Here is a 25,389-nt window from a genome sequence, read left to right on the forward strand (position 1 = left end):
TATGTTAAATAAAAAACATTATAATAACTTATGATGTACATTCTTTTCAGTGTATATTATTGTTTGCAACAAAAGAATTACCTCAATAAAAAAATTATAAGCATTGCATATTTTAGAATTTTAAATGGACATATAATTTTCTACTTTCTAAAAAATATAATAATGAATATTAATGTTAGTTTTAACTCAAACTTACCTATTATTTACAATGCTTTCAAAACTTACAATGTAATTTTTTTTAAAAAAAAAATTGGTTTCAGCTTTACACCATAACATATATTTCATATAAAGATATTTTTATTATTTATTCACCCGCCCTACGGGCAGGCCAAACCCTAGTGGTTATATACTATAACTGGTCGAAAAATCTTCTTGTGTAGGCCTTAGAGGCTAACTCACTATCACTTGGTTCATCAGAGAACATGTGACCATTCCTACTATTTCAGTCATCAATCCACACCAAAAGTTGCAATCTCTGCTACATTTACAAATGGTCTAACAATGTCAACTGGAATACAACACCTTTTTCTTTATTGAGAAGAGTTTTGCATTAAAATGAGACTCAGACAGAATAAGGTAAAAGAGTGAGTGTTTAGAATAGATCAATGTCAATGTCCATCGAATTCACAAGCACTCCATCATCTTCCCACTTTATATCTTTTGCATTCGGATCTTTCTCTGTTATACGCAGTGGCGCATCCAATGGTGGAGGCTCCTGCAATCACTCAACATAAGTTAGCCCAACAAAACACAAAGGTGATACATAAAAAGATATATATTAGTTATAGTCCTACCGTGCCCCGTATGAGAGGCCAATTGATCCCACAGAAGAATGCATGCTGCTTTATCTCATTAGCCCCACCTTTGGATCCTAACCGGCTGCTTGGATCTCTATTTAACAACATGTTAATCAACTGTCTACATACAAGACTTACCTGCACCAGTACATGGTTAAATTAGTATATATTTGTTTTTTCATTTGGACGCTTTGGGAGATACAACAGGTTGTTACAAGATAGATAGCTCACAGGGATACTGCTGGGGAAGGTGAGATCTTTGTGCAAGATGTTGGCAAATGTCTTCTGCCTATTCTTACCCCTGAAAGGTGTGCGCCCATAAAGCATCTCATACAACAAGATGCCTAAAACAAACATACATACATCAGCATATTAAAAACAGACTGTAACCTAAGTTGTTACCATAATGAGGTAGGGGAAGATTATACCTAGTGCCCACCAATCAATAGCACTCGTGTGTCCAGAACCAGTGATTATCTCCTGAAATGATAAAACCATGAACATAAGATACAGCTGCAAACAAAGATTTGAAGAGGTAAAACATTAAGTGCATCACCGTACAGGAGCAATGTATTCTTCAGTCCCTACAAATGAGTTTGACTGAGTGGCTGGTTCTGCAACAAAAGTGGGTAATGGTTGGCTCTTGGATCTCCTTCTTTTGTTAGGTGCAGGTGGAACAATAAGCTGGGGTGTGCAGGACGTCAAGAAAGATAGATCAAAGTCGGCTAATACAATGTGTCCATCCTTCTTGAGCAGTATGTTTTCAGGCTTCAGGTCTCGGTATACTATTCCTGTTTTATGGAACATACATACAAATCTTAAACGAAACACCAACTAAACTTGTTAAGAAAGGAACAATAGTTTGCTCTTTTATTTATTTACCTAAGCAGTGAAGATATTCTAAGCCAATAACGACCTCTGCTGCATAGAACCTGATGACAAAAAGAGACTGATTAGTGCAACTCATAAGGGTATAATGCCCCTATTTAGTTATCACACCACACTGATATTTGCTTCTGACCAGTGGATCTTGTGTTACAAGGTACCTGGCTGATTCTTCTGACAAAAACTTCATTGGTTGGATGTCAAGTAGTGCAAACAACTCTCCACCGGGGCAGAAGTCTGTGATCAAACAAACATGCGTAGATGTCTGGGGACAGAAAACAACGCTTTTAGCAATGAGACGCAAGTACTGATAATGATAAAAACAAAAACAGAAACATCTATACCTGAAAGGAAGTGTAGAGAGTGGGAAGGAAAGGATGATCCAAAAGAGAAATGATTTCCCTTTCGATGCATGCTCGGTGAGCCTGTATAGAACTGCACATTGTCAATCAGAGACATAACATAATATGAAAGGGGAACTCATTCATCCATCATATACCTTGTTACGATTCAACATCATGGTTTTCTCCATTGCCTTCATGGCATACAACTCACCTGTGCCTTTCAGTTCAACCAAATGGACACTGTATCCAAAAGAGTGTAAATCATATAAGTATATACAAAGTAGAAGGAGATAAGGACAGTTTTGACTTTGGAAATGGTACCTGCCAGTATCACCAGAGCCTAGCGGTTTTATTGGCTTGAAATGATGAAGTCCTATTGTTTCTCCACTCGCTTGGATCTACTAAGAAGACATATCACAGTCAAAAACAGCATGACTGAGAACAAAACAAAGTAAAAAAGTAATGTGGTTTGATGCATGCCTTTTGTATTGCCTTCCAGGATGTACTCTCCTTTTTGTGAGGCAGAGGATATACTGGCTTTGAGTATGCAGCCCACAAGTCTTCTGGCCGCTAAAAGACATTGACAATAGATTGCATTTATACCTTTGCAAGTAACCAGGAATCAATATACCTTACCATATTAGCATCTGGAAGCTCTCTGACAGCTTCATCTACATTTGTTGCTGTAGCTTTCACCTGAAAAGAATAATTAATGTGATAAGTCTCCTTTGATGAAAAATAGATTTTTTTTTTAAAAGCACAAAAGAAAATGAAAGAACGTACCAGTTTAGAACTCTGCATCTCTGTTCTCTCAGACAAACGGTTTCTGAGGGGCTCAACATGATCACTTCCATCAAGCTGCACACCTATGAAGTATTGAAGCTCTCCCTAATGAAAGAAAAAAAAAACACAATGCAGTCAGCAACAATGCACGGTTTTGCTCAAGGTTCTGATTCTAGATGCAACAATGGCGACCTTCTGATCACGCATAGGTTGCAAGTGGAATAAGTTCCAGAACTTCTTTCCTGCAATGATTTAATAGTTTGATGAGCATCTATTATCAGAAAACTTGTAAGAATGCTCATTAGCAGATAACTACCGCTCTTAGTGTAGTTTATCAACTGCACAGTTATCTCCCTTTGTTCTCTAATTGCGTCTCTTATCTTCTGGACAGTCGCTTGGTCTGTCTCTGGCCCCTGAAGAAACCTGAGGCCAACCACTTTGCACAGATTCATATCACAAAAACAAGAAAAGCACAGCCAAGAAGACTGCATAGTTACCAAGCATGAGTAAAAGATACTCAGGATAATAATAGTCACATACCGACAGTTTCTTCCCAATATTTCCTCACGTGTATACTCAGTTAATTCAAGAAAGCTGTCTGATGCAAATATCTGCAAAGAAAACCATTTGCATTATCATTCAAGGTTCCATACCAAACATAGTAGCACACACTTGACTAAGAAACATACAATGGGATTATCAGGAAGACGAGGATCACTGATGACGAAGTTCTTCTCTATGCGCTCAAGAGTGGTAGCTAGATCAATCCCTTGGCGTATATCCCTTTCTCTTTCTAAACGCTCCCAGCTCTCCCTAGGCTCTACAACCTCTGTGCTCAACATTAGTTCTTCAGGTTCCACACTAGGAACATCTTCATGCCTTTTATTCCAGCTAAGTGATTTGCTCTTTGGCCTGCACATTGCATGAGGATCCATCACAAAATCATTCAGGGTTTTATATATATACAGCCTCAGAATTAACTAACCAATCAATCAATGTCAGTGGTCAGTGAGCAAGGGTCATGCCTTTAAGGATTTTATGTTTACCAGATTATCATGAATCTAGTGGTGAAAAAGACTCACCTCGCTGGAGTAGCAACACGTCCAGGTGTTCTGGCTGATTTTGAAGCCTCATCTGATCGTACAACTTGTCCACCAGGTGTAGTAGTACTATCAGGCTTCACCAGAATATCATTGCTCACAGAGTTCCGCACTTGAGACTTTCGATGCTTTATTGTTTGCACGACCTCAGTAATAGAATCCAAAGCTAACTCCTTCTGGCGAACTGATACCAACATCAATAGTATGACATATTAACTTCTTCTTTTTTTGGCTAAAGCATATCATTGTTGTGAAGTGTCATAAAAGAAAAGAGCAGAAACCATCATATCGGATCAGGGATTTGGAGAGTCCATTAGGCCTCAGTTCTTTATCGTTTACACCTTCTGTATATTTGCTTACTTCAACCTGCATCCTGCATAAAAAAAACAATCCACAATCATATAGAAGTGTGAAAATGATTCATAGAGGAGACCGTGCACATGGAGGAAGTAAGGAAGGTACCCAATGAACTTAATGGTGTTGCCTTGGTCGTCCTTGATAGGAGTGACTGTGAGGAGATTCCAAAAGGGTGTTCCATCCTTTTTGTAGTTTAAGAGCCTTCCACAGTAGCTTTTTCCATTCTTGACACAATCTCTGATTTTAACAACCTCTTTCTTGTCTGTGTCAGGCCCTTGCAGAAAACGGCTGCCATGGGTTTTCAAATGCAATATTAGTAGCAGTTGTGGATTGAAACTAGAAGAAGATGTATATAAGAGGAGACGTACCAGTTTCTTCCAACGATTTCTTTGGAGGAATAACCAGTCATGGTGAAGAACCCACTGCTGGCATAGACTATGGGACAGTCTGGCTGTGTAGCGTCAGAGACAACAAAGGTCTGCTGCAACGTGGAGAGAGCGGTTTTGAGCTCCTGAGATACTCTAGGGAAGGCTCCAGATTCAGAAGCTGATGATTCTTCAGATGACCTCCTAGACATCTTGCTTCGTTCCACTTCACTGGACACCTTGAAACTAATACCATCTTCTCCTGTGTCCGGTTTAACGGATGATAATCCCCACTCAGCAGTTCTCTCTACTATCTTTGCTGAATCATGAAACTCCATCCACTTACTGCTGCTGCCTTTGCGGTTGCCATCTTGAGGCTTTGATGATGAAGAAGAAGATGCCTCTTTACCACTTGAAGGGTTGAATATCTCAAGGGATGTGCGTTCACTTAATGGCTCCAAATCAGCCAAGGGAGACGGAGAAGCTCTTGGCCTCTCCATGTAGTTTCTTTATTCACTTTCTTTTGGCGAAACAGAGTAATGAACTGGCTGCAAATTAAAACACCAGACAAGTTTACCAAAGAGTTAGACAGAAGGATTGAGGCTATTACACCTGTAGTTTCCGGGAACAGCTAATAAATTACATTAAAGAGTCAGGAAGCAATCAAGAAACATATTAAAGAAGCTGAAATTAATACAATAAACAAAATATATATATACCAGACGTGTAGCTTTCTTTAACAGCTGCAACTCATGTGTATATAATGGCTTTAAAAAGAGCAAAGACTATGAGAAAACTCTGAGAGTTAAACAACAAAACTGTACTGAACTCAATTATATTGTTTTAGTTTGAGACAATCATGTTTCTGAGGCTGCAAATGAGAGAAGGATAGACATCGCTATCTCTATTCAAAGCTCGGATGGACCCATCTCTCAGCTATAAAAGGACCACACACCCTAACTCTGTTTCACCACATATACTTCATCATTCCCTCTTAATTTCATCATCATCATCATGAATTTATTACACACAGTCTTTCACATTTTGTTCCATTAGCAATAATAATTGATTGAAAACAAAGACACATTGTTCTCAGTTCGGTAAATGTAATATCGAAAAGTCAGTAACTTACGAGTGTTGGAGTAGTAGCACACGCGCCATGGAAGAGGAACACGTCTGAGAAAGCGACTATGTCTTCTTCTCTTCTCTCCCATATAAACAGACGACGAAACAAGACTTTGTCTTTAGTCTCTTCACCTATCTCTTTCAAAATAATGCTCAAGAAATTAATACAGGGGACCCACAAGAGCAAAACACCTTATCCGGATATTAATGGGCCTGGGCCTTAATTTTCCCGCCGAAAATCCATTAACGGCTTCAGAGGGCATCATGGACTCAGCTGGTTAGCGACAAGAATACTTCATTCAGTATAACTCATCAACTCTTCCCAGATTTAGCTTCTGACAGTAGAGAAGAAGCTAGAGTCAACAGCAATGGAGATGGCCAGTTCTCCAACTCTAACCAGAACGAGGGTGGAATGAAACAAAGGGATCACTCGTGTAGCGCAGTGGTTCTGAGGCTGCAGCAGTCCATGTGGATAGAACCCTTTTGTACTTCCTATTCAAGTTATTACACCATTAGGGAAAAGACTAAAAGCCGATTGATGAACTGAAGATGTGGTAAACAGATGTAGCATGATTACAAAGAAAACTGTTAAGATGCAATATTATGTTTAACCAAGTTTTTGATACTAACTCTGATTGTTTTCATTAGTTGTGTGATAAATTTTATGTCAATGTATTGACTCTTACATTTTATTTGTATAAAACTTATTCGATGCATAATCTTCAATTAATAATTATGTGCTCTTAAGAATAAAAACAATCTAAGAAAAAAAATCTAATAAGAAAGCTTTATTAAGTTTAAATGATTGTAATTTTTTATTTATGAAAAAATATTTAAATAAAATTTTGCAGTATCTAAACCTGCAAAAAATAGTTATACTATTTTGTATGGCTGTAGGCGTCGATTTTTACTCATGCAACATTTTGTGGAGATTATAAGCCTCTCTACCATGTAATGTTCCTCAGAGTAGTACATCAGATTTGTAAACTTTTGCTTGATATCAAAGAAATAATCAAGAAGAAAAAAAATCACATTATGAAATTGATGGGCCTTGACATAGAAGCCCACATATCCGATAATAGCAAGGACCACGAAAGACATCGATGCTTACGTGTCGTTTTGTCGTTGTGGGGCTGCCAAAAACAGGAGTCGCTCGCTCCTGCAGCTGCATGGTCGCTTTGAAAAGCACTGGAGGAGAGACAGTAAGCTCAAAGCTCATTGCACACAGCTTAGTTATCTATCTTTTTTTTTGTAACACGCTTAGTTATCTATCTTTTTTGGTGAAAAGAAGGGTCAAATTGGAGAGAGAGAGAGATGGAGTGGAGTTTCGTGGCGGTGATACTAGCTGTGGCGCTTGTTTGTCCGAGGGCAAGTTCGATCGGAGCGAACTGGGGCACACAGGCGTCGCACCCTCTTCCACCGGACATAGTGGTGCGTATGCTGAGAGAGAATGGTATTCAGAAAGTGAAGCTCTTCGACGCCGAGTACGATACTCTCAGGGCTCTAGGCAAATCCAGAATCGAGGTTATGGTTGGTATCCCCAACGAGATGCTATCCACTCTAGCCTCCAGCCACAAAGCCGCTGAGAAATGGGTTTCTAAAAATGTTTCTACTCACATCAATACCGATAACGTCAACATCAGGTCCTTTCCTTTTTTTCTACTCCTTATCCAACTTGAGTAGACAGTAAAATAGGTGGTTTGTAACATAACAATGTTCAAGAAATAGCACGCTTTATAGGAGATTATCAATTAGGAAAACGTCTAAACAGATTTTTTGAACGTTTTGTCTGATTTTTTTTTAAAGTGGTATGTAGGTGCTTTATAGGAGATTATTGATTAGGAAAGTGTTTTAACCGATTTTGTCAATGGACTAATTTATTAAAGTGGTAATTAGGCGTTTTATAGAAGATTATTGATTAGTAAAGTGTATAAACCGATTTTTTAATGTCTAAGACTGAATTTTTAAGGTGGTAATTAGGCTATTTATAGGAGATTATTGATTAGAAAAGGTCTAAACCAAAATTTTGAACATCTTGACTGATCTTTTAAAGGTGGAATATATTAGATGATTTATAGGAGATTGTTGATTAGGGAAGCGTCTAAACCGATTTTTGTGAAGGTCTTGACTGATTTTTTAAATTGGTAATTAGGTGCGTTGTAGGAGATTATTGATTAGGAAAGTGTCATTTTTGTGAACGTCTTGACTAATTTTTTAAGGCTGTAATTAGGCGCTTTATAGGAGAGTATTTACCGCCTACGTGCTTTCTAAACCGATTTTTAAAATCTGTAATGAATTGTACAGAAGGTGTAAGTTACCTGTCTTCGTCAGAGATAAAACTACATAAAGCTCATATATGTACTGTATCAGACAAACTAAAGTTTGGATTGTTTCACAGATACGTAGCTGTGGGCAATGAACCGTTCTTGTCGACTTATAACGGGAGCTATCTCAACACAACTTTCCCTGCGATGAGGAACATCCAAATCGCTCTTATAAAAGCCGGTCTTCACAACCAAGTGAAGGTCACTTGTCCCTTAAATGCTGATGTCTACGACAGCTCCACCACCTTACCTTCAGGAGGCGACTTCAGAGCCGACATCCGTGATCTCATGATCACTATCGTCAAGTTCCTTGTCGAGAACGGCGGCCCTTTCACTGTCAACATCTATCCATTCATCAGCCTCTACAACGACGCCAATTTTCCGGTCGACTACGCCTTCTTTGACGGCGTCTCACAGCCCGTGAGCGACGGTGGAACATTCTACTACAACGTGTTCGACGCGAACTACGACACTCTTGTGCACGCCCTAGAGAAGAATGGGTTTGGAAACATGCCTATTATAGTCGGTGAGATCGGATGGCCTACGGATGGGGACAGGAATGCTAACGTGGAGTACGCTAGGAAGTTCAACCAGGGCTTCATGGCTCATATTGCAGGAGGGAGAGGGACGCCGAGAAGGCCTGGTCCAATAGACGCGTATCTCTTCAGCTTGATAGACGAGGACGCTAAAAGCGTTCAGCCTGGTTACTTTGAGCGGCACTGGGGGATATTCACTTTCGACGGGTTGCCTAACTACGCATTGAACCTGGGGACAACCAACACGGGAGCTTTGATCCAGGCCAAAGGTGTGAGGTATCTGCAGAGGAAGTGGTGTGTGATGAAGCCAAACGTGAGGTTGGACAACCCTCAGGTGGGGCCGAGTGTGAGCTACGCGTGTAGCTTAGGGGATTGCACTAGTCTTGGGGTTGGGACGTCTTGTGGGGATCTTGATGGGAAGGAGAACATATCTTATGCGTTCAACAGTTACTATCAGATTAACGACCAGCTTGATACAGCGTGTAAGTTTCCAAACATATCGGAGGTGACTAAGACGGATCCATCAACGGGAACCTGCAGGTTTCCGATTATGATAGAGCCTTATTACGGTGGTGCTGCACATGTACAAGTGTTCTTCTTGTCATTGGTGATGGCTGCAGCCGTCACCATGATCTCTATTTTGTGATGGTTTCTTGTCAATATGTAACTCTATGTGTGATCTATTATTAAAAGAAAGTTGTTCAGAGCTTGCTAAATTGTCTCTTTTAAAGCAGCAAAGTGGGAGTTCGTTGCAAAATGCTAAAGTTTAAAACTATGAGTACTGGTTGTGGCTTGGGTTTTGTTTAGGGTCTTAGGTATATGATCTCTGAGTACTGGTTGTGGCTGAGTGACACAGATGCGAAGAACGTGATAGGATCTTTAGAATCTTTTAGAGATTTGATTTAATGTTTCAGATCTCAAGCAAGCAAAAGCGCTAGTGGAAGAGAGAGACCATGGTCTCTGTAGTGGTATGCTTATACACAATATTTCTTTGAACAGTGATCGTACCACTAAAGGAACAAAGAGAAGATGATGAAGGGTTTAGCTGAAGCAGCCATCATCAAAACATGAAATGCAACAATCTGTGATATGGTCGGGCATCGTTAGTCGTTGCTCGCCTTAAACTCGCTATTTGACTTGTACTCAACTTGAAAAATCAATTTCAAGTACTCGGTGTTATCAAAGACAAGTAATAAATCGATGAATTTTTTTAGTTACAAGATCAAGTCAAATATCAAGTACGTATTATTGTATTTTTAATACTTGACTTGTTACTTGTCCCGTTAGTTGCTATTTGTTACATGTTCTATTAAATACTTATTATTCCATCCGTTTTAGTTTAGTTGTCGTTGTAGTTGTAGAGTAAAATTTTCGTTTCAAAATAAATATCGTTTTATAACTTTAATGCAAAATTTATTGACAATCTATTTTACTATTGGTTGAAATGTGATTATGTGTATTGGTAATGATGTTTTTATTTAATAAATATCTAAATTTTAAATCTATGTACTCAAGTTTAAAACGACAAATAAAATAAAACAGAACGAGTACTACTTGCTAATAATACTTGTTTTTTTTTTCCTTTCTTTTACTTGCAATTAAGGTTGGGAACAAATACTCCTTACTCGTCTAATACTTGTTGCTTGTTCTGTATCCGTCTTGATTTTTCAAATACTCATCATCACAAATCGAGTATAGCCGATAAAAAATTGTCAGCAGAATGGCTAAGAATGTGGAGGAAAAGTCAAAGTGTGTCTGGATGTGATATGAATCATGTCAGTCTTTCTTTCTGCCTTAGTCAAATTCTCATTTTTTGGAACTGATACCATATGCATATGATAACTTTGAAAATCACAAACGGAAAGCGCGTCTATCAGAATAGGAAATAGAATCATTTAAGGAAAGCCAGGAAAAGATGAGAAACGCTGGCTTTGAACGTTATGAGAGAATGGATATTTGAAAAAAGGAAAGAAAAGAAATGGGGACCTTACAGAAAAAAAAGTTGTCTTATGTGTACAGCTAAGGGAAGATTCAACAGACAATAAGGAAAGAAAGAGAACCATGTGACTCTCCATGTCCCTGTTAATGGAAAGAAAGAGCGCAAAATAGAAGGGAATATGTAAATTTATGTTAGAAAATTAAAGGGCCGGATTAAAGGCACAATCACTCTCTTTTTTTGGCCTCCTTGGACTTTGGTCTCCTCCTAGTACAATCTAATTTACAGGTTGTCAGAGACACACAAGATAAAAAAACCAGATTCAAAGTCTATCTAAGAGCAAACTTAATTCAGAATAGAGAATATGGAGTCGGTGAGCAATGAAGAGGGAAGGAGTGATCAGTTTCCGGTGGGGATGAGGGTCCTTGCTGTGGATGACAATCCAACCTGCCTCCGGAAACTTGAAGAGTTACTGCTTCGATGCAAGTATCATGGTACATAACTCTTTGCTTCTGTCTGTTTTGTTTTGTTTTGTTTTGTTTGTGTACTGGATCGCCGCATCATAGTTTGATTGATTTGGTCAGTGACAAAGACGATGGAGTCAAAGAAAGCTTTGGAAATGCTGAGAGAGAAGAGCAACATGTTTGATTTGGTGATAAGCGATGTGGAGATGCCTGATACAGATGGCTTTAAGTTGCTTGAGATTGGTCTTGAAATGGACCTTCCTGTCATCAGTTACGTCTCCCTTTACTCCCTTTTCATGTCATTTTTATTTAGCCTTTTGTCTAAATCTTTTAGTGTTTTGTGTGTTCTCAGTGTTGTCAGCGCATAGTGACTACGACAGCGTTATGAAAGGGATAATCCACGGCGCGTGTGATTATCTTGTCAAACCCGTTAGCCTCAAGGAGCTTCGGAACATATGGCAGCATGTTGTGAAGAAGAACATTGGCTCATACAAAAAAATCATCGCCCCCTCTCGCCACCTACTCCCTACTTCTGAGTACGCCCCAAGAGGCAGCGGGAAACGGAAAGAGAAGGCTGATGACAGCGGTGATGGAGATGATGACAGTGACAGAGACGATGAAGAAGATGGGAGTGAGCAAGATGGAGATGAGTCATCCAGCAGGAAGAAGCGTCGTGTTGTTTGGTCACAGGAGCTTCACCAGAAGTTTGTCCATGCCGTTCAGCAATTGGGCCTTGACAGTGAGTTTGTTTCCCCTTAAACCTCTTATCACGTTTACTTGTGTGTGTGTGAGTATGTGATGTTGATGTCAAGCGTTGTCTCTCCATTTTACAGAAGCTGTTCCCAAAAAGATACTTGATTACATGAACATAGAAGGTCTCACGAGGGAAAACGTAGCCAGCCATTTACAGGTGCTAATTTTTCATCTACTCTTGCATTTTGACCAATATTTTAAAAACCGGATAGGAAACTGAACGGGATAATTATTTGGGTCATGGTTCAGACATAGTTCAATAATTTAGGTTTAATATATTATTAGTATATAAATTTTAAAGTAATGTTCGTAAATATGATACATAACTAAAATAAAAATAAATTTCAAACAGAAAACATTATATATATAATAGTTTTTATGTTCATATGGTTGATTTATGGGTTTTTTTTTAATATAGTTTTAACGATGATGAGACCATACCTAATAGTGTTCCTTTTGTCTCTGGTTCTGTCTGCAGAAGTACAGACTCTACTTGAAAAAGCTAGACGAAGGTCAGCAGCATAACATGTCTCAAGATGCATTTGGGTCAAGAGACTCATCTTACTTTCACATGGCTCAGCTTGAAGGACTAAGAGACTATTCTTCCACAAGACAACTCTCAAGCTCATCCCTCTTAACCCGCTCCAGTCTCACCAAGTTCCATCCCTCCGTGTATTCATCGGTAAACCTTCAAGGATCTAACTCCTCTAGCTTCATCCCACCGGGGCATCATCAGAGCTCAAGCAGCTCAGCTAATCCATTCGGAACATATCACAGTCCTCTCTTGGCAAGATCTCAGAACGTGAATCTCTCTCCGCTAGAGCCACTCCAGTTTCCTAGAAGCAAGTGTTCTCCATACATGGGGGACTTTAAAGGCATAGCGGACCGAGGAATCGGCAGCAGCTTCCTTGATTCTCGGATGTCATTTGGCAGCTCTAGCACCTCTTTGCCTTGTGCTACAAGCAACAATCTGATGCTGCAAGAGAACTTTGGGGTCTCTGATGGAAACCAGTCTTGCCTCAATGGCTTATCTAGTTTCCCTAGTCATCATAGCTGGCAAGGGAATCTGAAAACAACAACTAGATTCCCATCACACTCTTTACCGCTGAATCATGCCTTTGGTCAAGATCAAATGACATGTGGAGGGACCGGTCTAGGAGATTATAACACCTCATTGGTTTCTGCTGATAGCCATGTTGGAGTATTGCAGTGTGAGCCTCCGTTTCTAGGTGACTTCATGCAGAACATGAATACACATAAATGGGAGGAACAGAACTGCACCATGATGAACAACACATTCGGTAATGTTGACTATCCCTTACCAGTGGATAATAATATGGTTTTTAGAGATAACAACGCGACCAGAAGCAAAGGTGTGGATGATTCACTGATGATGAGTCCAATAGAGGACAGTGCAACAACTCTCAACAGTAGAGAGTGTGTGGGAAACGTTACGATGATGGATCCAGAGATGAGGTCGTCGACGAAGCTAGAGAATGATCTTGTTGACAACCAGAACGATGTGTTCGATGATATAATGAATGAGATGTTGAAACAGGTAAAGTAAAAAGTGACTTGTGATTGGTGTGATTGGACTGAAGTTTTTTTTTTGTTAATAGTAGAGAATGAAAGTGATGTTGTGTTTGTTTGTTGCAGGATGAGAATAATGGAATGGTGTCAGTGGCTGCTAGGTTTGGGCTTTGATTCGTTTCCTCCGCCTTGGTTCCTGGTCTGTTCTATGGGTTGCATCATTTTTTCTTCTATTGTTGGATACCAATCATTGTTGTTATGGTTTCTTTTCCCCCACATTGTTTCCTCTAATTAAACCACACTGCACCAAACAGTTTCATACTCTCTTTTGTCTATTGGAGTTTTATTCCTAGAAACGTAACAAGTAAAATATTTAAAACTTGTTTTTTTTAACACATTGAAACTTGCTTCTATTGACGAAAATAGCGGTTGATCTTGAAAGCCATTAAACCGTATTATACGAACACCCTTATTTAAAATTTGAGAAACTGTTGGAATAAAATTTACCCACTCTAGATTATTGGTATCGTAGCTCATTTACAAAATTTGGACCTAATTAATTTCGCTTTAGTGACACTTATTATTTATAAACCTATTAATTTTTTTACTTTTTCTGTTTTCAAAATTTTTTCTAAGTTTTTTTTTTGTAAATAATTTTTTTTTCTAAGTTGGTTAAGACTGTTTTAGATTTTAGTTATTGCATTTCATTTTAAAGTAAAGAATAATTTACAATGTCAAAATATAAATACAAGAAAAAAATTAACATTTAATTAATTTAAAATAACAAAATCATATTTATTGCCTTTAATATATATTTCAACACAAAATCAATTGTTTATTAAAAAGGATAAAGTATATACTTATGTATAAGAAATTTTAGTGTAATTATTGACAATCAAGATGATTAATGCCCTGATTTTTCTCCAAGAATAATCCTAAATTTCATTTAAAGATTTGAAAATTTAATTAATTGCAGTATTATGAAAATTAAACCAACAAGGAGCGGGCGTTGAGATTTGGATCGGGTATTTCAGATATTTGAATATTTTGGTACTAGATGATAGATCTGCACCCTGTGCGGACTAATATATATATACCAAACAAATTTTAGTTCTATTATTTATTTTTTGAAAAAATTACATTTATTAAATTAGATATACTTTAAATTATAAATTATATAACTTCAATATCCATATTGATCATCAATGTATTAAATATATACTTTTTAATATTATTTTTTTTGGGGATGTTTATTTTAGATTAAAACGGCTACACTTCAATAAGTCACGAAATGAGATTATTAATATTACGGAGCCCATTCAGACGATTGTGGTGATGACATGTGGCTACAAAAATATGTTGTAATGCTTCTCTTTTAATATATATGGGATAAGAAATTTTAGTGTAATTATTGACAATCAAGATGATTAATACCCTGATTTTTCTCCAAGAATAATCCTAAATTTCATTTAAAGATTTGACAATTAAATTAATTGCATTATTATGAAAATAAAACCAACAAGGAGCGGGCGTTGGGATTTGGATCGGGTATTTCGGATATTTGAATATTTTGGTACTAGATGATAGACCCGCACTTTATGCGGACAAATATATATACCTAACAAATTTTAGTTTTATTCTTTATTTTTTGAAAAAATTCCATTTATTAAATTATATATACTTTAAATTATAAATTATATAACTTCAATATCCATATGGGTCATCAATGTATTAAATATATACTTTTTAATATATTTTTATTTTTGGGATGTTTATTTTAGATTAAAATCTTTTTATACTAATAATCAAATTAGAAAACTTGAATTTTTAATAAAGCCCTTATTATACTTTTGGACTGAAAAGAATTCCAGTGATACTAAAATCATTATAAACAGTTGTAATTCATAAATTATCAACAAATAACAAAAGTGAATAAACATCATATAGTATCAAAAATTTAAAATTTTAAAACCGTGAGAAAAAAACAAAAACAATAAATTGGAAAACATTACCTTTGTATTTTCTTAGATTATACATATATTATGTTTTGTTATTTGTCGATTTATTTTTAGTGAAATTGCACTCTCTACACTAAGCATTAGACGTAATTAAGTAAATACCATTATAGACTGTTGAGAACTATTCTGCAAATTATAAAAACAATTATGCACCAATCAAATCAATTATTGATGTACGCTCTAAAAGATTATGCAATCCGTAGGTGAAGATATTTTAAGATTTGCGTATTCTTATCAATACAAAATCTACGAAATACACCCTAGAGATCCTAGAGGACTATAACGATATTTATCTCTGACATTTGCAAAAGGGTAGATATGTATATTTACTTCACCACGATTCACTATTAGGCCTAATTAATTTTGTTCATGACATATATCTAATTTGTACATTCTTTTTGTATTTTGGCCCAATTGACTTTTATTTTTATGTTATTTAATATTTTATCCTAGTTTTTCATGCTTCCATATTTTAATATTTTAAATTAATTTTAATATATATTCTTTACTATTTTGGTTTAATGTATATTACTTTGAATATTTCTGATATTTTGGATTAAAAACTAATTTGATGTTTGTCATGTTTAAATATAAATTAATTTATAATAATATGATTATTTATATTCAAAATATATAAATTATTTAGCATAAGTATTAAATTAATATTCTACAACATATATTTCAATGATGCTTTAAATTTAATATTAAATTCAATATTGAAATAATCTGTATTTAGATCAATATTTCTAATAAGAATCAGAAAATCTGACTATAATATTAACCATTAAAATCATAAATTAAATATAAGATAAGCCTAATTATAATATTAATATGATAATAATCTGAATTTAGATCAATATTTCCAATAAGAAATACAAAATGTGGCTATAATATTAGCCATTAAAATCATAAACTAAATATAAGATAAATATAATTATAACATTATCAGTCAAATTTGATAATATATTTTGTTAGTATATATTTATTAATTAATAACCTCAAATATTATGATAATAAAACATGATTATAATATTAACCATTAAAATCATAAACTAAATATAAGTTAAACTTAATTATGATATTATCAGTAAATTTCATTAATACCTATTGTTAGTTTATTTATTTAATTAATAACCCCAAATATCATGTTAAATATGTATTTATACTTAAATTATATTTTTAATAATAGTATATTTATATATATAAATATATATATATATATAGATCAGTAGAATTTGTCAATATTTTTTATTAATTAGTTATCTTAAATATTATGATTCATAGATATATGTTAAAATAACTTTATAATATAATTTAATTAGGATAATATGTATATTAGAAGTATAGTGTATATACTAGTTTAATGCTTATGCTTGTGTAACTTCGTTTTACGGTCACTGTATATACCTAACAAAATTCACAATCAAATCATATAAAACGTAAGGTACAAAACGTCATTGCATGTGTAATTGAAAAAATGATGTAAAATGTAAATAAAACTAAATTATTTATTTTTACATTTTACTCCGCACAAGGTATTGCATGTATACTACTACCTAGTGTTTCTAGTAAATCTTCATCGTTCAGTAAACGTTACATGATGGTAACTATATGAGATATATATGAATATAATGTAAATATATTATTTCCTTATTGTAGAGATAGATATGAGTATACTGTAAATATATACTTTTCTATCTACTCTATATGGTATCAGAGCATATGGTATCAGAACGTACCTCTACAATAAGGAAGTATATATTTACAGTATATTCATATTTATCTCCTATAGTGACATCATCATGAAAAGTGTGGAGTGGACTATATATATATGTATAGCACACAAGTTCCCATTAATATTAGTTATCAATCAAGTTTAAGTTAAAAAGAGATAGAAGCATGAAACTCAACTTCAAAAAAATGATGTATGTAAAAGTTCTGATGATGGTAATAGCGATATGGTTCGTACCCATGACCTACAGTAATGGAGCCGAAGCACCCGCTGGTGATGTAGCCGAGGCACCCGGAGCCGACGCATTCAACAATGATTGGTATGACGCACGATCCACATTTTACGGTGACATCCATGGTGGAGACACTCTAAGTAAGTTTTCATTTACTAATACTATTAAATTAACGATTTATCCTAAAATTATGGAAAAAATAACAAGTAAGTCAAATCATTTTATAAATAATAATATAAATTATCTTAAATATTATGATACATAGATATATGTTAAAATAACTTTATAATATAATTTAATTAGATTAATAATTTATCCTAAAATTATGGAAAAGATGACAAGTAAGCTAAATCACTTCATAAACAATAGTATAGATTGGAACATAAGACCTGTTTGGATATTCTTTATGGATTTGATATTTGTCGTTTGGGTTTGGGTAATTAAGATCAGGTTCGGGTTTTTATATTTTTCACAAAATTACATCTTAAAAAAAAATCAAACCGAAAATTCATAACTTATAATATTAGATTATGAAACAACCCCAAAAATATTCATGTATCACAAATTATGAATTGCTTAACCCAAATCCAAACACAAACACAAAAAATAAATATTTGAAGATGAATTAACTGTTAGAGCGTAAATTTTGGTGTTTAGTTTGATTAATTTGAATAGTATCTTTTGATCTAGTTTTGGAACCGTGAATATTGAAAACCTTGACCGACTGCACGAATTAGACGATAGTGAAAGAAAGATGAAAGATTTAAGTTAAAGTATATATATGTTAGACGGATTTGAGTAATGATTCAAATTTGGATATACCTAATCAAGTTTGTGTATCTAAACTTGTTCACTATAGAATCCGATCGGATATTTTACTAGTTTTACAGATTTTGGTTTAGATATTTTGGGTTCAGATTCCGGGTAAAATATCCAAGTCCAGATACTAATATCTACATTTTGGGTGGGGCCTACAAATAGCAAAAGAAAGTCAAATCAAAGTGTGAAAGTTCGGTCCATTGTATTGTATTCTTCTACCAAGAACAGAACAAAGAAAAGAGAAACAGACATTTGTGTCCTCCTCCTTGTTTCAGATTACATCTCATAGATGCTACTAGAACCATTTGCCCGACACGCTTCCCACGTGTCAGTCTTCCTCCCACAGAAATCCACTTTGTGGTCTGTTTCTGTTTTCTTTTATAAAAAATAAACAGAATCCCTCTTTCTTATCCTACTCAATAAAATATCTGAAACGTAGAGAAGAAGGAAGAAGAAAAGATGACGACGCAGAATAAAGAGATGGAAGTGGTGAAGGATCTCGACTTGGAGAGATACATGGGCCGTTGGTACGAGATTGCTTCTTTCCCTTCCATTTTTCAGCCCAAGAACGGTATTGACACTCGCGCCACCTACACCCTCAACCCTGACGGCACGGTTGATGTCTTGAACGAGACGTGGAACAGTGGCAAGAGAGTTTTCATCCAAGGCTCAGCATACAAGACTGATCCTAAGAGCGACGAGGCTAAGTTCAAAGTTAAGTTCTATGTCCCTCCTTTCCTCCCTATCATTCCTGTCACTGGAGATTACTGGGTGTTGTATATTGATCCTGAGTACCAGCACGCCGTCATCGGCCAGCCTTCAAGGAGTTATCTCTGGGTATGTCTTGTTGTGTTTTGTCTCTTTATGATGAATATGATAGAAAAAGCTAAGGATTGATATTGAGTATGTGGGATATGTGGTGTAGATACTGAGCAGGACGGCACATGTGGAGGAAGAGACATACAAGCAGCTGCTGGAGAAGGCGGTGGAGGAAGGGTACGACGTCAGCAAGCTTCACAAGACCCCTCAGAGTGACACACCACCTGAGTCCAACGCTGCTCCTAACGACACCAAGGATCAAATGCTAAAATAGACCACAAAGGGTCAAAAAAATTTGATATAGACCTATTGTTTCTTTATTTTAATAATAAATAAAAATTAGGGAGAAAAGACAATGAGACCTAATAACTTAAACATATTTACTAATCTATGCCATTGCAATTCTACCCAGATTCTGATCCAGATTCTGACCCGGATCCATACCCAAACCCGATCTAACTCTAACCCTAGTCTTCTTCTTCCTCCTTTTTTCTTCTCCATTAATGTTCCTTCATTTTAAAAAAAAAAAATCAAAAATTTTCTTTAACCATCCTCTAATTTTCTCTTTCTTAACCCAAATCGAACAATCCATACTCATATTAAATCAATTATATCTTATTTAGAATCAAATTTCATATTTTATGAATGAGATTTAAAATAAAGAAGAACGCGAAGTATAACTAATACAAAGAGTACAACTACAACTGGTACGGATAGTACAACTCCAACTCATACAACTAATACAAATCAAATTGGTACAACTAGTACAACTAAAACAAATATAACTAGTATAAATATATTGAGTATAGCCAATATAGCTGATACAAGAAAAACTTGTATAACTAATACAACTTTACAATAATTTGGTGAGTTTTTATTTTTTGTTATCAACATATAAAAATGACATAAAAAGGATAATTTAGAACCAATAAAACATGTTGGTCTAATCTTTTCCCGCCTGCATGTATCAAATACATGAATTGTATATTTTTAATAATATTGGAATTGAATAATGATTTATTTACAAGTTGTACAAGTTATACTGGTTGTACTATTTTCTAAAAAAAACATCAATCATCTTTTTATTCTTAAGGCCAAAAAAGTAGATGTGGATCCAAAAAAGTCTTTAACCATGGTTCTAAAAAACACAAGTCACTGGAAAAATAAAAAGAAGGGAACGTCGGCGATGAGTAAGAGTAACCATCATCGATGGAGAAAAAGATGGCCTCTATTGTGAAGAAGAGAGATGCCGCATCGGAAAATAAAAAAGACGCAGTGAAGAAAAAGAGAGATGCGACAAAGAAGAGTGTAGTCGTGGTGAAAAATAGGAAGCTTGACGGTGGTGTCCATGGTGGGTCTTCGTCAAATCCAAACAAACAGCTCGGAATTGCAAGAGAGAAACCACATTTCCACCGGACCCTCAATGCGTTCTTTTCCCGGAACCATCAATGGCTTCACCATTTCAGCCCACTAGTAAGCCCCATAAATAATGAAGTCAACCCAAAAATTTAGATGTATTTTGGTATAACTAATGCAACAAGTTCAACTACACTGTAATATATAAGAATAGTACAACTACTCGACATTAGTGTTTCAATCAAAATATTTAAAATAAGATACACATTCAGAACATGATGCATATTTAAAACAATACTAAATTAAATAACAAGTAGTTATACCGGTTTTCTAGTTGTATCGGTTGTGTATAGTTAATAGTTGTACTAGTTTTTGAGTTGTACCATTTTGTGCATAGTTGTACTTTGGTAATAAAAACCAAAATATTAATTCTTCCACATAATAAATATATTTATCTCAGTTGTACCACTTATTTATGTTTTCATGCATTTGCCCGAGTATAATGAAATCATCAATTTTGTAAAAATACATTTCATGTATGTTTTTCAAAAGTTATGTGGACAAACAAGTTAACAAACCTTAAAAGTATAAGGTATATCATGTAAATTTCTGGAACTGTGTAATAACTTTTATTTTATTTTTTCAAAACTTATAATAAATTAAGAAAAACTTTTTGAATACATACCCTTTGCCGTCTGCAAGAAACTGAAAATCAACCCTTTGCAGTATGTACACGACTGTTACACTTGTGAACGGTATTACAAAACTTATGCTGCCACTTTTTCTCCTGTTCCGGAGTTATCAGCTTGGCCGGAAGCTTCCGGAGTTCTGAGATTGTTTCCCCCAGTCATTCCTCCGCCACCACCGCCTCCATCTTCTGTAGTACCATGTAAGGCCCAACGCAAATCAACTCTTAAGACTAATAAAAGGAAGAGCTGAGAAATGTAGATTTTCATCTGAATCGAACCGGACATTTTGGTATGTTTATGTAGTATCTTGCGACTTTCAGAAGTAGGGTTAATCCCGGTTTGAATTTTACGATGTTGATGCTGTAATGGAAGAAACAGAACGTGTGTTGGTGTTTTTTTTTGGTATGTGATGATTAATCCGGTTTGTGTCAGAAATTTTGTCGATCCCATGAACCGATACAAAAACAAAGCTAAACCGGATCGGAAACTGAAGCCAACCGTCATGTTCTTCACCATCTCATTCCGAATTGTTTCTCTCTTGCTATCTCACTTCCAGGCGGGCGGTAATATACAAACAAATAACATGTGTATGTTAAGCTTATCCCTTTGCTCTTTAAGAAAGTTTTTTTTTAATCTGCAAGGAGGTGAGTGCGATCCTAAAATCCACATTAGAAATTTGTTAGTGTTTATAATAAGATAAAAGAAGAAGAATTTTGTGTACAACAATATCCTCAAACCAAAACAAAGTTGACGAAAATGGACTTTATGAATATAGATCTCGAATGTTTTACAAGATATGGAAATGGTAATCTAAACAAGGCTCAGAGGTGTGTTCAAACATGTCATGTCATGTCATGTCTCCTTAAGGTGAGCCTCAAACTGAGAATCAAAATAAAGATAAAGACTGAAATGGGTAAGTGAAGAGTTTGAAGTCGATAGGTTAGTGTGTTCAAATATGTCATGTCTCCTTGCTCTCATCTCTCATCTTTTTTTTGGTTTTTGATATTTTCTCTTCTTCTCATCATTGCGATCTTGGAAATCTCGGACGCTCAGTGGTCACCACGAAAAAAGTTGAGTGTTACAATCTAGTTAATCGCACAATTATGAAAAATGTTCTTGGGTGGGCCTAAAAATGGCAAAAGAAAGTCAAATCAAAGTGTGCATGTTAGGCTTGGCCCATTGTATTGTATTCTTCTACGGTTCTACCTCCCGCGGTCCCGCCCATAGAACAAAGAAAAGAGACAAGACATTTGTGTCCTCCTCCTTGTTTCAGATTACATCTCATAGATGCTACTAGAACCATTTGCCCTACACGCTTCCCACGTGTCAGTCTCTCTTCCCACAGAAATCCACTTTGTGGTCTTTTTCTGTTTTCTTTTATAAAAAATAAACAGAATCCCTCTTTCTTATCCTACTCAATAAAATATCTGAACCTTAGAGAAGAAGGAAGAAGAAAAGATGACGACGCAGAAGAAAGAGATGGAAGTGGTGAAGGATCTTGACTTGGAGAGATACATGGGCCGTTGGTACGAGATTGCTTCTTTCCCTTCCATTTTTCAGCCCAAGAACGGTGTTGACACTCGCGCCACCTACACCCTCAACCCTGACGGCACGGTGCACGTCTTGAACGAGACGTGGAACGGTGGCAAGAGAGCTTTCATCCAAGGCTCAGCCTACAAGACTGATCCTAAGAGCGACGAGGCTAAGTTCAAAGTTAAGTTCTACGTCCCTCCTTTTCTCCCTATCATTCCTGTCACTGGAGATTACTGGGTGTTGTATATTGATCCTGAGTACCAGCATGCTGTCATCGGCCAGCCTTCGAGGAGTTATCTCTGGGTATGTCTTTTTGCCTTTGTCTTTATGATGAATGATAGAAAAAGCTAAGGATTGATATTGAGTATGTGGGATATGTGGTGTAGATACTGAGCAGGACGGCGCATGTGGAAGAAGAGACATACAAGCAGCTGCTGCAGAAGGCGGTGGAGGAAGGGTACGACGTCAGCAAGCTTCACAAGACCCCTCAGAGTGACACACCACCTGAGTCCAACGCTGCTCCTGACGACACCAAGGGTGTTTGGTGGTTCAAATCTATGTTCGGCAAATAGTTACAGAAACCCAAGACCTTCGTTTCACCTCCTGTTACTTCCATTGCTTGTGTAATAATATTACTACCCCTTATGTTTACTCTAGTAATCATCGTAAAGCTTTCGTGTATATTGAACATCTAAAGTAAATCTATTTGCGTAACAAAGTTGTCTTTTATACATAAATGGTAACAAAGTGAGAAGATGAACACAAGCAATCATATAAAAATTGGCAGACAATTGTAACTGAAATGTATATGGATAGCACACCGCACAACACGAGTCTGGTGGAATATTAAAGTGTAGAGACACGGGATCAAATGCATAAAAAAGAAAAACAGAGTCGCCCCGAGCAGAAGTTTGGTTGACTATATATACCTTAGGACATCCACAGTTGAAGCTCAAAGAATAGTGCAGCATGAATTCGTTTTCTTCGCTTGCTTGTAGAACATCTGTTTCAACCAATACATGAAAAAAATCAGGTTCCCATCTAGAAATCGTCCACAACTCCTCTATCCATCTAACCCGATAATAGCATGTTACGGTTACCAGCATGTGATGCCCTTTCTACCGTGTTTACTAACTATACTCAGAGGACCCAGACTGTTGAAAAAGAAAGCAATATAAGCGGGGGAAAGCTAGTATGGGACTGTAGAAGGTTACCTGCGACGCCATGCTCAAATCTGAGCTCTTCTCCACTAGGCTGTCCAGCTTCTCACCACGGGCTAGAACGCTATCAATGGTTTTATGCTGTAATACAGAACATAGATTCAGTCCATAAAAATCTATTGTATTGGATCTGCACGACTTTCTTGTTTTGAAATTACAGAAGAAATGAGACTCACTGACAGAACATCATTTATGCAAATTTAATCGCTGTTGGCAGAAACATAGGAAAAAAGAGAGGATAAAGAGACCGCACAACTTACAAGGATAATCTTGGTCTCATCCAACTCCCTCTGGATTTTCAACAGCTTATCAGCCTCTGCTGGATCCTGAAGATTACAAATAAAGTGCAACACCAGAAACACTTTAGACCAAACCACTCAACAAAACCAACTTGATCATAAAATAATGGGGCCAATAAAACTAGTTCATGAGGAATCATCATTAAAGGTGGATCCTTTATGTCCACCCAAATTAGCATATACCTAAAAAGTTTTGTTCAACAAGCTTCAAAGGGGAGAAATGAGAAAAACAGAGTTGCACAAGTGAAGAGAAACCTGAAATTTGGTAAGAGCATCGGCCAAGTAAGGCCAGGGCTGAGCGGAGTCTTCTTTAGCAGACCTCCATGTCTCCCCAAAACTCTTCTGATACTCATCTATGACCTGAGAAAACAAATTGATTGTCAAATCATTTCCTATTCACGACAACCTAGACATGGAATTACACAAGGAGTGATTTTTTGAAGACCTGATTGAGAAGAGAAAAGGCACTACGAACAGGGTAATGATCGTCCATGAATCCAACAGCGCAAAGGCCATTTCTATTGTAAGCGTGAACCTTGTACTCTGCACATCAAATTCAAAGGATACAATCCCTAATTACCACCAAAATCGACGAGAACAACCAAACCTTTAATCACATAAAGATTCTGATTCCTGAATCAGAAGAGGTGAGGAATCAATTGCAAAACCTAATCATAAAATTTTCGAAATCTAAAGGGTATAAAATTAGATCCGAGGGAAAGGAGGAGATCTAAAGGTAGGGAAGAACCTTCGTGCTGGACGGATTGGCGCTGGGAAGGAGGGGTGCGGCTGGCGACAGTGCGACCGACGAAGACGACGAACTCCTTGACGCTAGATCGCTGGAAATAGCCGAAGTGAGAGACGTCGGAGGCGTTGGCGAGGATGACGGGATCCGTGGTTTCGGGAGCGGCCTTGAGGACGAGCAAGGCGGTGATCTTCATAGCTGCCTGCGGTGGATCGGAGGTTGCGTGACAACGAAGCGATTAAACGGAAGGGGGAGGACAGGCGTCGGCACCTGGGAAAATGAAAACTTTTTGTCCGGTGGTGAAAAAGAGCTTTAGTTGTCGATGACATTCATTATATACCCACCCTCGCTATCTATTTCTTATTTCATAAGAATTATATTCTATAAATTATAATAACATTCCTCCATTTATAAAACAAAAAGAAAATCATTCTTCAATTATAGAAAAAACACATTAGAGCAGAAATCCCATTTCTAATTTTTTCTTCTATTTTATAAATTTCGGATTGAAGATGACATAAATTCCAAAGGGGTACTATTCGTTTTTAATAGACTTAAAAATTCATATATAATTTATAATTTTAACTAAAATTTATATTAATTTTCAGATACAACATACAGACTTTAG

General features: G+C 36.3%; 6 protein-coding genes across 10 annotated transcripts; 4 read left to right on the forward strand and 2 right to left on the reverse strand.

The window, feature by feature from the left end:
* Positions 1-409: 409 nt before the first annotated feature.
* Positions 410-5,956, reverse strand: LOC103851659 (phototropin-2). 4 transcript variants are annotated; one of them, XM_009128539.3, is made up of 22 exons: positions 5,764-5,956; positions 4,635-5,179; positions 4,372-4,554; positions 4,191-4,282; positions 3,892-4,093; positions 3,499-3,721; positions 3,350-3,420; positions 3,126-3,232; positions 3,002-3,051; positions 2,810-2,914; positions 2,663-2,722; positions 2,507-2,596; positions 2,348-2,424; positions 2,182-2,266; positions 2,027-2,107; positions 1,844-1,947; positions 1,680-1,729; positions 1,359-1,588; positions 1,226-1,277; positions 1,029-1,141; positions 795-935; positions 410-715 (listed from the first exon to the last, which is right to left on the reverse strand). In XM_009128539.3, the coding sequence occupies exons 2-22, from the start codon at positions 5,129-5,131 to the stop codon at positions 593-595; spliced, it is 2,736 nt and encodes a 911-aa protein (XP_009126787.1). In that variant the 5' UTR covers positions 5,132-5,179; positions 5,764-5,956; the 3' UTR covers positions 410-592. The 4 variants fall into 4 exon arrangements, with proteins under 4 accessions (XP_009126787.1, XP_009126786.1, XP_033140245.1 ...); XM_009128538.3 differs by lacking the exon at positions 5,764-5,956 and adding an exon at positions 5,351-5,602; XM_033284354.1 differs by lacking the exon at positions 5,764-5,956 and adding an exon at positions 5,275-5,294.
* A 747-nt stretch (positions 5,957-6,703) lies between these two features.
* On the forward strand, positions 6,704-9,332 carry LOC103851660 (glucan endo-1,3-beta-glucosidase 6). Of its 2 annotated transcripts, none has more exons than XM_033284361.1 (3): positions 6,704-6,958; positions 7,048-7,399; positions 8,155-9,332. In XM_033284361.1, exons 2-3 carry the CDS (start codon positions 7,071-7,073, stop codon positions 9,260-9,262), a joined length of 1,437 nt encoding a protein of 478 aa, XP_033140252.1. In that variant the 5' UTR covers positions 6,704-6,958; positions 7,048-7,070; the 3' UTR covers positions 9,263-9,332. The 2 variants fall into 2 exon arrangements, with proteins under 2 accessions (XP_033140252.1, XP_009126789.1); XM_009128541.3 differs by having other exon boundaries at positions 6,707-6,958; positions 7,045-7,399.
* Positions 9,333-9,571: 239 nt separating this feature from the next.
* LOC103851662 (two-component response regulator ARR18) lies at positions 9,572-18,788 on the forward strand. Its single transcript, XM_009128542.3, has 7 exons — positions 9,572-11,046; positions 11,137-11,286; positions 11,369-11,755; positions 11,850-11,926; positions 12,248-13,327; positions 13,426-17,421; positions 18,540-18,788. Exons 1-6 carry the CDS (start codon positions 10,917-10,919, stop codon positions 13,471-13,473), a joined length of 1,872 nt encoding a protein of 623 aa, XP_009126790.1. The 5' UTR covers positions 9,572-10,916; the 3' UTR covers positions 13,474-17,421; positions 18,540-18,788.
* LOC117125704 (temperature-induced lipocalin-1-like) lies at positions 17,169-19,308 on the forward strand. Its single transcript, XM_033284368.1, has 3 exons — positions 17,169-17,421; positions 18,540-18,937; positions 19,026-19,308. The coding sequence occupies exons 1-3, from the start codon at positions 17,217-17,219 to the stop codon at positions 19,191-19,193; spliced, it is 771 nt and encodes a 256-aa protein (XP_033140259.1). The 5' UTR covers positions 17,169-17,216; the 3' UTR covers positions 19,194-19,308.
* A 3,028-nt stretch (positions 19,309-22,336) lies between these two features.
* LOC103851664 (temperature-induced lipocalin-1) lies at positions 22,337-23,228 on the forward strand. The gene is made up of 2 exons (XM_009128545.3): positions 22,337-22,800; positions 22,884-23,228. Exons 1-2 carry the CDS (start codon positions 22,423-22,425, stop codon positions 23,067-23,069), a joined length of 564 nt encoding a protein of 187 aa, XP_009126793.1. The 5' UTR covers positions 22,337-22,422; the 3' UTR covers positions 23,070-23,228.
* On the reverse strand, positions 23,209-25,085 carry LOC103851663 (VAMP-like protein YKT61). Its single transcript, XM_009128543.3, has 6 exons — positions 24,765-25,085; positions 24,462-24,559; positions 24,272-24,376; positions 23,978-24,043; positions 23,712-23,798; positions 23,209-23,500 (listed from the first exon to the last, which is right to left on the reverse strand). Exons 1-6 carry the CDS (start codon positions 24,955-24,957, stop codon positions 23,450-23,452), a joined length of 600 nt encoding a protein of 199 aa, XP_009126791.1. The 5' UTR covers positions 24,958-25,085; the 3' UTR covers positions 23,209-23,449.
* Positions 25,086-25,389: the final 304 nt, after the last annotated feature.

Source organism: Brassica rapa, chromosome A02 (assembly GCF_000309985.2).
Source record: "Brassica rapa cultivar Chiifu-401-42 chromosome A02, CAAS_Brap_v3.01, whole genome shotgun sequence".
NCBI lineage: Eukaryota > Viridiplantae > Streptophyta > Magnoliopsida > Brassicales > Brassicaceae > Brassica > Brassica rapa.

What these genes read in the sequence shown, in the direction of transcription:
- LOC103851659 (XM_009128539.3), bottom strand. Translation starts at nt 5,131, where the DNA reads ATGGAGAGGCCAAGAGCTTCTCCGTCTCCCTTGGCTGATTTGGAGCCA. An exon ending in ATCCCTGATCCGATATGATG is followed by an intron (nt 4,094 to 4,190) that starts GTTTCTGCTCTT and finishes TGTTGGTATCAG; the next exon opens with TTCGCCAGAAGGAGTTAGCT. An exon ending in CCTTCCCCAGCAGTATCCCT is followed by an intron (nt 936 to 1,028) that starts GTGAGCTATCTA and finishes GTACTGGTGCAG; the next exon opens with GTAAGTCTTGTATGTAGACA.
- LOC103851660 (XM_033284361.1), top strand. Translation starts at nt 7,071, where the DNA reads ATGGAGTGGAGTTTCGTGGCGGTGATACTAGCTGTGGCGCTTGTTTGT. An exon ending in ACCGATAACGTCAACATCAG is followed by an intron (nt 7,400 to 8,154) that starts GTCCTTTCCTTT and finishes ATTGTTTCACAG; the next exon opens with ATACGTAGCTGTGGGCAATG.
- LOC103851662 (XM_009128542.3), top strand. Translation starts at nt 10,917, where the DNA reads ATGGAGTCGGTGAGCAATGAAGAGGGAAGGAGTGATCAGTTTCCGGTG. An exon ending in ACGTAGCCAGCCATTTACAG is followed by an intron (nt 11,927 to 12,247) that starts GTGCTAATTTTT and finishes TTCTGTCTGCAG; the next exon opens with AAGTACAGACTCTACTTGAA. An exon ending in TGAATGAGATGTTGAAACAG is followed by an intron (nt 13,328 to 13,425) that starts GTAAAGTAAAAA and finishes TGTTTGTTGCAG; the next exon opens with GATGAGAATAATGGAATGGT.
- LOC117125704 (XM_033284368.1), top strand. Translation starts at nt 17,217, where the DNA reads ATGAAACTCAACTTCAAAAAAATGATGTATGTAAAAGTTCTGATGATG. An exon ending in CCATGGTGGAGACACTCTAA is followed by an intron (nt 17,422 to 18,539) that starts GTAAGTTTTCAT and finishes TCTGAAACGTAG; the next exon opens with AGAAGAAGGAAGAAGAAAAG. An exon ending in CTTCAAGGAGTTATCTCTGG is followed by an intron (nt 18,938 to 19,025) that starts GTATGTCTTGTT and finishes TATGTGGTGTAG; the next exon opens with ATACTGAGCAGGACGGCACA.
- LOC103851664 (XM_009128545.3), top strand. Translation starts at nt 22,423, where the DNA reads ATGACGACGCAGAAGAAAGAGATGGAAGTGGTGAAGGATCTTGACTTG. An exon ending in CTTCGAGGAGTTATCTCTGG is followed by an intron (nt 22,801 to 22,883) that starts GTATGTCTTTTT and finishes TATGTGGTGTAG; the next exon opens with ATACTGAGCAGGACGGCGCA.
- LOC103851663 (XM_009128543.3), bottom strand. Translation starts at nt 24,957, where the DNA reads ATGAAGATCACCGCCTTGCTCGTCCTCAAGGCCGCTCCCGAAACCACG. An exon ending in ATGAGACCAAGATTATCCTT is followed by an intron (nt 23,799 to 23,977) that starts GTAAGTTGTGCG and finishes TCTGTATTACAG; the next exon opens with CATAAAACCATTGATAGCGT. An exon ending in ATTTGAGCATGGCGTCGCAG is followed by an intron (nt 23,501 to 23,711) that starts GTAACCTTCTAC and finishes TGGTTGAAACAG; the next exon opens with ATGTTCTACAAGCAAGCGAA.